General features: G+C 47.1%; 1 protein-coding gene across 2 annotated transcripts in view; it reads right to left on the minus strand.

Annotated features, from left to right (window-relative positions):
* Positions 1-2,149: 2,149 nt before the first annotated feature.
* ADAMTS2 (ADAM metallopeptidase with thrombospondin type 1 motif 2) overlaps positions 2,150-12,979 on the minus strand; it is a 217,518-nt gene continuing 206,688 nt past the window's right edge. Inside the window, exon 16 of one of the 2 annotated variants that reach the window (XM_037500625.2) lies at positions 2,150-5,526. In XM_037500625.2, the coding sequence (XP_037356522.1) occupies positions 5,072-5,526 (455 nt within the window). In that variant the 3' untranslated portion in view covers positions 2,150-5,071. The remainder of the gene's footprint in view (positions 5,527-12,979) is intronic. The other variant, XM_037500623.2, reaches the window with a different exon arrangement.

Consider the following 12,979-nt stretch of genomic DNA (forward strand, 5'->3'; position numbering starts at 1 on the left):
ATCTCCCATGGTTCTGACTATGTTCTGTTTGGATGTAGCCCTGATCGTGACTGTGGCTAAGGCTTGATTTGTCCCTCTCAGCTCGCTTATGGAGGTGAGACCCTGAAAGCCTGCAGCAGGAGTGCCTGAATTATGGCTGCCTTGCCCAAAAATGAGTGAAGCAGAGACCCTTCACTTTGGCCCACATGCCTAATACTCACCACCAGCTCACATGGAAATGGGGCCTGGTGCCCCTAACCCAACACCTGGGCCATTTGGAATCAAGCCCAGCTTCCACCCCTGGTCCCTATGGCTACAGTCATCTGGAGGTGGACCCAGCCTTGTGAAGGTGGGTCCTGTGCCCCCTGAAACCCCATGCAGAGGCATGCCCAGCCCCAACCCCTGGTCTTTGGCTTAGATTGCATGGAGGTGAGTTGGAGCCCCTTGGCTGGGACCCTGGCCAACTCGGAGACATGCCCAGCTCCCATTGTAGGCCCCAGTTCCTTCACCCATTATTCTTAGGTTGGTTTTCTTGATGGTGTCAGGTTATCTTGAATTGCATATTCATTTTTAAAAATCTCCTCTCTCTCTCTCTCTCTTCTTCTACCTGGGCTTTGCTGCATTACTTTCTCTGAAGTCACTGATTAATTTCTCCACTTAATCTATTCTACTTCCATAACTCTCTAGAAGTCTTGATCTGATTTATTGAGGTCTTTACCTCCTAAATTTCTGTTATTTTCTTATCTAAAGTTTTATATATCTTTTCTTCATTAATTTTGTGTCTGAATTCATTAATATATTTTGTTTCTTTGAATTGTTATGTATTTGATTAACTTTTCTGAGTTCCTTTGTACTTTTTGACTTGCCTTTCTGAATTCTCTTGTATTACTTTGACTTGTCTTTCTGGATTTTCTTCTATCACTTTGAATTTCTTTATTACAGCAGTTCTGAATTCTCTGATAGGGAGAACTAATCTACCACCTTTTGTGTTGGATTCTGGAGAATTGTTCTCACCTTGTGATGGCATACTCTCTTGAGTACCATATTTCCATGTGTTATATGTTTTTGCCCATTTTACTCCTGGAGGACTCCCTATTTATTATTATTTCAATATTTTATTTATTTTAGCCTTTGTTAGTGACTGTATGTATTCAGATTTGTTTTGTGGTTGCTGACTCTGCAGGGTGGGAGGAGGCTTGGAGGGAGTCAGATGTTGGTGAGGATCAGTTATGTTGGGGCTGGCTCATGTTTGTAGCACCCTGATATCGCTTCTCTCTGGGGTTTGGGATGAGGCACTTGGCAGTTTCTGTGCTTTCAGTGTGCTTCACAAACTAAGTCATTTCCCAGGAAAGGAGTAGTGCAGATCCAAATGCCTACTCTGTTACTCTCTTTACCAGGGACCCAGTCTGTGTGGAACATCCCAGGTCCCCTACAAGATTTCCCCTTCTATCAAGAGAGTAAGCCTCTATATACCCTGTGCTGCAGTACTGGTTCAATCCCCAGTCACTGGCAAGGGTCCCACATGGAGTGACACACCTCTCCTGCTATGCCCGCTGCTCCCCTCAGCAGTGTATTTCATCAGTCTGCCTGTTCTGTTCCCTGCTCTGGCTCTGGTGAATTCTCTCACCCTCCTGCGCTTCTGACTGTACCCAGTGCTTGTATAAATAAATAAATAAAAATCTTTAAAAAAAAAATAATAAAGTCGGATACTGATAATAGGTAGAGTTACCAAATTTAGCAAATAAAAATACAGGACTTGGTTAAATTCGAATTTTAGAGAAACAATATTTGTAGTATAAGTATGTTCCATATTATCTTGAAATTATTTAATTCTCTGAAATTTAAATTTAACTCAGCATCTATTATTTTTTTCTGGAACCCCTAATTATAGGAGAGAAGGAGTTGTGAACAGAGGTGTCTGGAGGTTATTCATGTCCTTCCTGAACTGAAAGGTTTACCTGGAAACCATTGGCTAAGTCATGTCACCTAGAGAGCCAGCTCCATGGGGAGCTGGGAGAGGGAACAGCCCTTCCAGGTGTTACTCACCCTTTACAAGGTCCTGACTTGAGGCTCAGTGGCCTCCCCCACCTCCTGGCCTTCCAAGGGTAGCACATCTTTCTCTTCTGTCCAAGTTCAGGTTGGTAGTGGGGACACGTGGCATTAAGGTAACAATCAAGCACAGGCATTATGTGCAAAAACACAGACATTTTTATTTTTAATAAGTTATAAAATCAAGGAGTCATATTTTACTATACAGAAAGCAAATGTATTGATTGCTGTGATCAGTAGGATAAAATATTGTGATGTGAGCTCAGCACCATGATGATTCATATGGTAGCCGCCTGCCACACAGGAGTACATCTGCATGGCATAAAGCTTCGTCTGATAAAGACTTCACTATTGTGCACCATTTAATACTCAAACAAAAACCTTAAAATACAAATGAAAGGCTTATACATGAAATTCATGGGCTTTTCCAAAAGGAGCAGAGAACCAGGTCTTACTATTTCAGATGAGTCTCCCCATGAGCATGAGGTGCCTCTCAGATACCTCAGCTGAATTTCTTAGAGCCAGGGACAGAGGGGACCTCTGAGTCTCAACACGGTGTTATAAACAAGTTAGAAGACACTTTCTGTGTCTCCTAGCCTGCAGGAGCCCCTTGGGCAATAGACCCTGGTTCTGGAAGCTCAGTACTGTGGCTAAGGCATCTGTCCTGAAGGCCCCATGCTCAGTGGACAGTTGCACCATTCTTTACACTAAGAGGCTTCTGAGAACTGTTGTTCTAGAGAACTCTGGATATACAGCCCAAAGCACTTAGTATGCTTCTGGGGCCATGGCCATGCTGGCCTACAGTTCCCAAAGGACATCATTCTTCCTTAAGCAGAAGGTAGGTGCCCCTAGGAATGTCCCATTTGGGGCCTCACTCTGAAGGCCTCCAGACCCAAGACATGTAGCCTTGCTTTGCTGAAATCAGAGGTCCCCACTGAGTAATAAGTAATAAGCTCTGGCTTGGGTCAACCCTGAACTTTCTCCACATTGTAGGGCAGATCCAAGCAAGAACTGCCTTCACCTCATGCATAGCACCAGCTGCTACAGGTTCAAATTCAGGAAAGCCCCGAGATCCATTTCCTGATTGTAGAGCAATAGCACTGCCACAGTGCTTCAGACCACATCTTATTAGAGTAATATGATGAGACGTATTACAAAATGCTTTCTCCAGTTTGAGTCTTAGGATCCAGCAAGCTCCTTTGAGACACAGGGACAGTCAATGAGCACGTGTGGGATGAGTTAGCAGAAGGAAGGGGCAGGGTGCATAGGGCAGAAGGGAGGCTACTTATCACCCAGCTGAAAAATTAAGCATCATCCCAGATATTTCTCACTGTTTCCTACACCACACACACTGACACCCATACACATGCACAGATTCAGACAAGCATACTTTGCACCTTAAATTCAACATAAATTAGCCATCATGGTATTATTCTGAGCCTCAGTGTTCTCATCCATATATTGGGGAATTAAGAAAGAAAGAGTTCTTTAAGATTTATGGCTGGCAAAGATATCTGAACCTCCCTGGACGTGAAAAATTTCAGAATTATGTGTCTGCCGAAGTCCAGCTGAAGGACTAATGTGCCCCTGAGTGTTGTACTTTGGAGAAGTTTAAGCTACATGTTCACAAAATATCAACACAGGGAGAAGTGAAAATTAGCCACCATCCTCCCATCCACCCCTATGCCCTTCCTTTCATTTCTCAGTCACATCTTGCTCACAACTTGGCACCATTTTGCCAAAGCCAGAAGTTGTTAAAGTTTGTAGAGTGTGAAAGATAAAGCAAGCTCTCACACCTCCCATCCCGTGTCTAAGAATGGTCCTGTGGGGCAGCTCACTTCTAAGGGGTAGAGGGCTGGACAGGGAAAGGCCATCCATCCTTTGCAAGAAAATCTGGTCTTCAGGGTCAGACCCAAGTCCACAAAGTCCAAGACCTCAAGGCGCGTGGGCATGGTACCCTGATCGTAACATTCCCCATCTGTGGGAGTTCAAGGCCTTGACCTCCCACTGCACTTTCCAGCAATGTGAATGCCTCCCTTGTCCTTCTGATGCACTTGGGGAGGGAAAGCACCTCTCTGGGGCCGCTGGTGTTGAGGCCAGGTGGCCAGAGTTGGCAAACAGACCAGGATTACTGGAGCCCTCCACTATCTTCTCAGTAAGAAAATGTCCTGGTTACAGTAACTTGGGTACTTTCTAAGGAAGAAATGGACTGTTTCACAGCTCCAACTCAGCTGACATATGCAGATACTGCCCAGGAGCACCAAATGGGTCAGATGGTTACTCAAGTCCTTAATTCTCAAAACTAGAAACCAGACTTTAGAGCCGAACAGACTCACACACAGGCCCCCTTAAAATATTTTAAGTTGGCCTTTAAAGATTTTTACGTGAAAATTAGATTTCTTCTGAAAGAGCACACTCTGGCACGAGCGGTCGCGTGGCAGCAGTGGCCAGAGCTGACAGTCAGTGCTACTTGAGTGTGGTTCTCAGGTTGGTACTCTCCCCTGCTTCCCCACACTCATCCTCTCCTCCAACCTGGTTCTGGAAGGAATTTGCATTCGCAACCCTCACTGGATTGTGCTCATTGTAGTGGTTTAGTGAATAAACCACCATTTACCTTAAGACCTTCCCCTTAGGGATTGTGCCTCAGTCTAGAGACTGGCGGGAAATGGCCTATATCCCCAGAGAGTAGTCACCACCAAGGAAAGGAAGATTCCTAGGCACTGCCCAGACACTCAGGGCCAGTGCTTTCCCTCTGACTTACTTCTGCTCTCCACCCCACATCGTAGAGAGATTGCAGAGCTCCTGTATTTTCCCATGCTCACCCTAGTACAGGATTTAGAAAACTCTGGGGCTGGGAAACACATGTGCTAACCTAGTTGCCACACGCACATAGCTATATATGTGTATCATTCTCCCTCTTTGTTTTTCGAAAACCTCTTAGAATCAGAAAATTTGACTTCACCTCCAGAACATAGGATTTGCTCTCCTATGAAATCTCTATAAGCAAGAAAAAAAGTGCTATTAATGCTATCTTTCCATTTTATTAGAACTTTCCGAGCATCTCTTTCTTCCTCATCTCATCAATGAGCTCTTGTATCCTTTGATTTCTGGTCTTTTCATATGGGCTCGGTCGTCGAGGGATTAAGTTGGGTGGCTGGACTTCATTGTCCAGGCCATGGATTTTGTAGGGAACATCAACAGCATTGGTTTCTGGGTGATCCTCAGTGGCATTGGTGCTGGAGGCATTGAGAGGAACCACCAGGGGTGTGCCTGGGGTAGGGGGTGCCTCCATGACTAGTGTGGGCACTGGGTGGGTGGGCGTGAGCTCCTCAATGTCATTGTGCTTCCCAGGTGGCGCCTCCGCCCTGTCATCCACATGGGTGAGGTTGTGCAGGTTACAGGACTTGCAGCACAGCTTATTGTAGCCTGGGATGGAGCAATAGCGAGACAAGACTTCCATCCTGCAGAACATTGACTTGTCACCTTGACAGCGGCCCTCTGAAAGAGAAAAGTGGGACAAATAACCAAAGAACAAGATAAGAGGGACATTGTTCCCCTGAAAGGGTGCAGTTTGCTGGAAGAAGCTTTTGAAAGAGCCCAGGGACAGCACAGAGGCAAGCGAGCTCACGTAGAAAGCCTGATTTCACAGTCGGAGCTATTCTGGAATGGGGCCTGGTGGGGACCCTGCGGAAGCAACATGCCCCTCCTCCAAGCAGCCCCCCGCTGAGTCCAGATTTTTTTTCAGTGGCTCTCAATCTTTGGGAGAGAAATGAAGACTACCTGTTCTGGGACTTTGTCTGATTTTCACATTTGATATCCAGTGGCAACCCCAATGAGCTTTTGTGGCAGTTTGACTTTACAATAATCTATAAACAGTAACAAACTTAAACTTAAAAGAAATAATTCCTAAAACCCATCAGAGCAAACCCTATTCTCTCATACCCCTCTACTTGCTGCCATCTTACTCGTACTCATCTGGTCTCTCTGCCACTTGCCTCAACATACCCCACAGCCTCATAATCTGGCGCTGTTCTTGCCATGCCATGGGCTGGCCACGATGAACTTCTGGCTTTTTCCTAACTTTACAACTTGATCCCTTCACACAGACTTATCCTTCTAGCACATTCATTTCTTTCTATCCCTAAAATATTTACTCTCTGGTCCTTTAAAGGAAAGGTTTGATGACTGTCAGGTCCTTAGCTGCATCGCCAGTGCCCAGACAAGAGCCTGATGCTTGGCAAATATCACTGAGTAAAAGGACAGATGGGGTGAGTGCTTGGTCTCATGCCAGGGGCAGGCAGGTGATTTCTCCTGAGGGCTGGACTGCCTTTCCAGGGTGGCTTCCTTCTGCCTGGCCTACATAGTGGATGTCTCTGTCTGATTTCCTTTGGACATTGGGCTGCCATGCTCTATGTTCTTAAATATTAAAATAAATCAATGAGTGAATATCAATTGAGAAAGCCACTGGACAAGAACTTGGCTATGCTAGTATCAGCCTAGAAAAATATCAAAATAACCACTTCCAAACACTCTTCAAAGGACACCAATGGTTGTGCCTGAGTTGAACTAAGAAGTCTTGTTTTTATCATTTAACACTTGTGTATATTCAATCCTGAGAAACCTTGAAATGTTTTAGACTAAAACTTGTTTTCTTTTAAACAGATTAGGAAGCAAAATGTGAGTGAACAGAAGTGAAGTCTTACAGAGACAGGCTAACAGGAGGCAGGAGTGACAGTTTGCACCCAGCCTCCACCAGCAGTGCCAGCCAGGCCTGTGTCTACACAGCTTCTGCTACACGGGTGTCGGGCCACAGAGGCTGGGTTAACATCAGGTTAACAATAATTTAAGACATACAAAAAGGCCCATATCACAGAAGTTTAAACATTGACCATTTATATAACAAATGATAAAGAAAACTGACAACAGACCAGTGTCGCCAACACATAGCAGGTGCTGACCAAACATGCCACGCGGGCTCCTCAGGGCACGATGTGGCTTTTTGGCCCAGAACACAGAGTAGGCAGATCAATCAAACTAGCCCTACTGAGTTCATACTGTTTTCTGCCCACTAGTTTCATGCCAAGGTTCATAATCCACCAGGTGCTATCAGATTTAGATGAATGCTAGAAGTAACTGCACCAAACAATACCTAATCAGTTATGAACTGCATGATAAGGATAGGTAACATTTCAAAGTATGATCAAGGACATAGTAAAAAGACTTTGCTAACCTTAAGTAGTAAAAGAAAATTTGTAAATTTAAAAGTAGTACATATAAATGGATTAATCAGTGAACAGTATTTAACTACACACAAATTGAACAAATAAGAATAAACACTCGACTTTTAGGAAAGCCAGTTTCAGGCCTGCTTTTATCACTTAATAGGATCAAGATCTTAGGTGACTTGAAAATCAGTGAACAGCACTATCTGATCTTAGAGTCTACCTAAGAAGAGTCTTTAAGGGTCTTGCATATTGACAGGAAGTTGGGAAAATACAGTTTGAGAAATAAAATGCTGTTGCCCCTGCCAGAAACCCATGTCACATGCTGTTAGTCCCTTTTAATTCTCAAATGACGTAGGATCAGCAGCTACTCTCTCCTGTAGCTCTTGCCCCACAGTATTCTACCCAGCACTAGACACAGCTGCCTTTCATGTGGTACGTGCAGACTGGCTACCACAGACGTGTGCACAGGACTGGTTGGGAAGGTGATTAGAACACATTTCATTAAATAAAAAAAGTACAAATTAACATCTTGAGTTTACACAGGCTTATTTTGTTCACCTAGTAAATTTTGAATTGGCTCTCTCTAGTGGTAAATAGAACACTTTATATTTGAGGTAGAAACCAACCAAGTTATATCAGGATTTTACTTTGACAGCAGAAATTGTGTGTGAAGTGCAGTTTTATGTACAAACCAATTAATAAACTTAAAGGCCACTCTGAAGCGTAAGACTGGCATCTGTGATGGTCTTAGGTTGGTAACTGAATGGATGGTTCTCTGTGTCTCACTTACTTGAAGCCCCACACTTTGAAGCCATGATAGCAGCTGTTAGAGGTCAGGGTGAAGTCATGTACAGCCAGCCAGCCTTGCAAAAGCCAAACACAGACTAGTGTCTTTGAGAGAATCCAGTGGCTTTTGTCTCTGCTTTCATTCTAGGGGACACCACTAGCAGTAGTAAGAAACAGGGTTGACCGAGGCAGCTATGCAGACCTACATATGCCACTAGTGGACATTAGCTGGTTCACAGACTTAGTGGTGTGCCTCGTTCAGATACTTTGATTGGCTGGGGTTTTTTTTAATAAGGAAAAAATATCAAAATAAGAGCACATCTGCAGTTCATTTAGAAGTTGACATCCAGGGTCAAAGAATTCTCTGTTGAACTTGACATCGCTCCCGTCCTCTGATACTTGCCCATTTTCTTCCCTTCCACTGAAGGATTTTCCATAAAGTCAAGTGGACTTTCTGCTCTGAAAACCTTGCTAAAACCCAGCTCCAGCATAAGTCTGTCAGCCATGAATTCAATATACTGCTCAAGAAAGTACAATTCACGTCACCACAGGGCCTTTGTGAGAAACTCCTGCTCTGTCCTCTGTGTCTGGAGTTACTTCTTTCACTCTCTGCTCAGAAGGTTTGTGCAGATGTTTGAACACAAGGCAGGCCAAGTCAGTGTAAACACTCATCTCTGCTAACAAGGTCGCTGGAAAATGCGAAACCAGGCATCAATCCTCATTTCTCGACCCAGAAGATCAATGCCAAAGAAGCAGAAAAAATGGTTCCTTACACCGCTGCGAAGTCCACAAGGCGCTGTCCAGAAGCGGCAGCCTCCTCGTCATGCCGGGCGCCGTCCACCAAGTTTTAACTTCCTGTGCCATCCCTGGCTGCAAAGAAGACAGAACTTGTGCCATGAAATCTCTCACGTCAGGCTTCAGAGTTCCCGTGCTGACTGTCCTCGGGCAGATCCTCCTCCTCTCGGGTCCAAATCCCACGGAATTGGATAGGAAAGATGACAAAGCTGCGTGGTTGTCTCTCACCCATGGTTCATCCTCTGTGCTGGGGGCAGGGGCCTTGGTTTTCAGCTGGGTGGGCTCTAAGAGGCGCCTCCCCCTTGTCTGTCTGGTTGAGCCCCTTCCACGCACAGGGCCCCATGGCTACGGGTGAGCGATAGGGTCGACTGGCGGTGGCGATGAGAGGGAGGAGGGGTGGCCAGGGAAGGCTTCTCGGGTCTGCAGTGTGTGTATCACTCCCAGAGAGCCCTCTGAGCTGCATGAGATGCAAATTATACCACCAAAGGGCTGACCATGTGCACTGAGATACTGACTGGCAAAGGAGCTCTACCAAGATAATTTCCGTTTTATGAAACTTGATCTTCAGTCATTTCCCAGCAGCAATGAAGTAGCAAGACCTTTTGCCTTCTAGTGAACAGCAAACGTTGTATATTTTTCATACATGAATTCATTTGTGTGCTACTCCCACAGCCTGGCTCTGTCTCAGCACCACCTGTGTTACAATTTCCTTTGTACTTTCCTCCTTAAATTAACTCCTTTTTATAACTTAAAATTTATTTTAAAAGAAAGCTTTATACTACCACCATTCCTGGCAAACTAGTACAGTCATAAAGGTGTCCCTAGAATAAATGAATACAAAGAAAAATTTTAAGTCCTCTTAAGTCCAATTTTAAGTTAGCAAATACACTTTTGCCTGCGAAGCTCTGAGCAAGAGAGAAATGTACCAAAAACGAGTGTCAAGTGACACTTCTCCCTAATGTCACAAAGGATAAAGGAATCAGTAAAAGACTATGATGGGAAAAACAACTCTGGTTTTTCTAAGTTGCTGCCTAGACATTTTATAGTCTGACAACCTGCTCACACACAGTCTAGATATTTAGATAAGGGCCCAAACTTAGGACCTCACCACCTTCTTCACTTTTTCCAGGGTACCAGTTAATGCAACCGCTTAGAGTTGAGCCTGTGAGGTCAGTGACCTCTGTGCCATCCAGAGGAACTTGATCCTGCTCCTCATCTCCTGCTGCCCTAGGGTGGAGGGCTGCCTGCCCCTTTCTCCCCCCCTCCCCCCCCCCCCCGCCCGCGGGTGGGTGGCTTGTGCCAGCTCCTTCAGCAGGTCCTCATCTGCACGTTCGAAACTCTCAACATGGTGGAAACTTCGGCCACATTTACGCACCACCTAAATCACTGCTGAAAAGACTGGGATGCCGATACTTCATTCTCTTCTCTCCTCAATCAAGCCGTATGCACCCATGCCACCAACCAGAGGTCACGCGACAAGTTAAAAGAGTGGTTAGCACCCCTCGTCTGCCTGCACCCTCCATGCACCCTGGCTATCCCCTGCCCTGGGCTGCATACAGCTCTGGTCGGGGCCCCTTGGGTGGCAGGGTTTCTCCTGATCTGTCTGCGAAGGGAGATAGTGGCTGCAGTTCTGTCAGACCACAGTTGTCTTGGATTTTTTGTTTCTCCTGGGTTGGGATTCCTTCCCGTGGCTGCCACTGTGAGAGGCTGAAGTGAGCCCCGGCTCCCGGAACTCTTCCTCCACAGAGGCTGGCACCTAGGGCTGGCCCTGTTCCCTGAGCTGTCTCTCATGCTGGGGCACCCCATGCTATTCTTTTGCATGATCTCCCTCCTTCCTGGCACAGAACTCCTTCTCAAGGCATGGGAAAGGGTAGAAAGAGATTCTCACCAGCTGAACATAACACAGGCTCCAGATCAGGGGGTCCATGTTGGAACCTGACCCGCAGTCTGGTCCTTGTGAGCAAGGTAAGTGAGCACAAGCCCTGTGGCTTCTGAGGGCGGGAGACATGCATGGGAGACATGCAGGCGTGAGCGTGAACCTTGCACATGCCCCAGACCCACTGTGACCTTTCTCCTCTCCTGACCCAGACTCTCATAGGGCTGGCCCGGCTGCCGCCTGGCTAAATGGGCATCTCTCCTCCCTCACAGGGGCCCCAAGGCTGAGAGCTATGCCAGGAGCTCAGGGCATGGTAACTTGGACCACTACTGTCCTGGCTATGGGCCCCACATTCCCACTCTACAGGCTCTGATCCTGAAGATCAGGGACAAGCTCATCTTTTCCTGACTGTGAGAGCGCCATCTGCAAGGAGAGGACTCCGGTACCTTCTTGTAAGGTGCGGGTGCTAATGAGTTAATGCAAGAAATCACAGTGGAGCATCTGCCCGGGCTGCTGTCCCACTTTGAAAACTGCCTGGGGAGCAGGGAGATGGTGTCACTTTGTGGGAGGGAAGCTAAATCTACATTGGGCATGGGGACTGGGAGCCGTGAAGTCTTGTAAATCAGAAACCAAGTAAGTAGTGCTACAGCACCCGCCTCCCCGCACACCCCAGCTTTACAGCATGGTTGGCCACAGAGGTTGAGAGAAAGAGCCAGCAGCCTGCCAAACCCAAGCACCCAGTTTTTTGCAACTTTTATTGAGTTTATTTGTGGGATGCATGACAGGAAGTGTTTCCATCGTTAGTAAGAATAAAAGGTCATTTTCACAGTCACTTTGGCACACACCAAGTTTCTCATAAAAAAAAAAAAAACGAGGAAGCGACAACAATGGAACCTATACAATACATCGTTAAGTACATACAAAACACTAATAAAATATCCCTGATAAACCAAAGTGCATATAGACAGAGAGCACAATGCCCAGGGCTGTATTGCACCTTCCCAGAGTCAGCTGTCACTCACATCGCCTAGTCAAAGTTGGAAGTTAACAGTCGTGAGAATTAGTATGTGTTACACACTGAGTATTTACATAACAGTATTTAGTGCCAGGGAAGGGGAGTTGGCACGAGGTCCAGCAGGGACACTATTAACAGGGAGTGGAGGGCAGGACAGGGCTGTGGAGTGGCAGGTGGGAGAGCTACACTGGGCACAAGGCCGGGCATGTTGGCCTGCAGCGTAAGGCAGCGCTGCGGGCGCATCACGGGGCCTCCAACAGTCGGCGCCGACCGGCCGTGGGCATGAAAGCGGGTCTCCTTTCGGCAGAGGAGGATGGAGCGAACACACCTAGGTCCCAGCGCAGACCACAGGTGTGGGGGGCCAGGCATCTGAATGGGGAAGTCTCAGCCTTGGCCAGCGGTGGATGAACGGGCAACCTCCCACTAAACCTACGCTGTCTGCCTCCTACCTGGGTCGCGTTCCCTCAGAAGCTGGGGTTAGCAGCCCGTTCTGTTACCTTTCAACTTTAAGGCATTTTCTACATAGTTTTTCTAAACAAAAAAACAATAAAAATTGAGGTAATTCTGTAGTTGATCACACTGGCAGGCTGCCAAGTCCACTCTCTCTCTCTCTCTCTCTCTCTCTCTCTGTCTATCTCCTCCCCCTCTAGGGGTGCATGTGCACATGATAAGAAAAGGCCATTGGAGCTAATGGTCAGAGAATGGAAGCGATGATGTCCCGATGTCCCACTGGAGGGACACAACCCTCCTCTGTTAAAGCCCCCCGGGGACAGGGCATGGGACCAAGGAACTGTGTAAATCGGACACGAAGGCCACAGAAAGCAGGCCACAGGCTCATGAGTCAAGAGGACATCCCCAGCAGGGGTCAGCAGCAGCAGCGGAGGTGGCCAGGAAGCCCCAATGCACCACCCAAGAACTCAGCGCTGGGCCGTCTAGCGCGGTGGCACAAAATTGCACACCCCAAGAGTCCCTTCACCTGTTGGTGGGCAGCGTTTGAAAGGGGACAGGTGGGCTTCCCCCTCAGTATCTGAACTGCAGCTTCAGCCTGGAGGACTATCACCAAGTGGACACCTTGGCACTTTGGCCTCTGGCCGCTCCGGCACCACAACAGATCTTTGCCCCTTCACAAGCCATCACCATCAGGTCCTGGCCGCCCACAAGAGGCCAGTGACCCCGAGGCCTTGTCTCTGCGAGACTGGCCCTCCCATCAGGTGGCCAGGTGATTCTCAAGGAGATGGCCGAGCACAGAGGCCT

The sequence above is a fragment of the Talpa occidentalis genome, unplaced genomic scaffold, assembly GCF_014898055.3.
Source record: "Talpa occidentalis isolate TD23 unplaced genomic scaffold, MPIMG_talOcc4v2.1 talOcc4.9, whole genome shotgun sequence".
Taxonomy (NCBI): domain Eukaryota; kingdom Metazoa; phylum Chordata; class Mammalia; order Eulipotyphla; family Talpidae; genus Talpa; species Talpa occidentalis.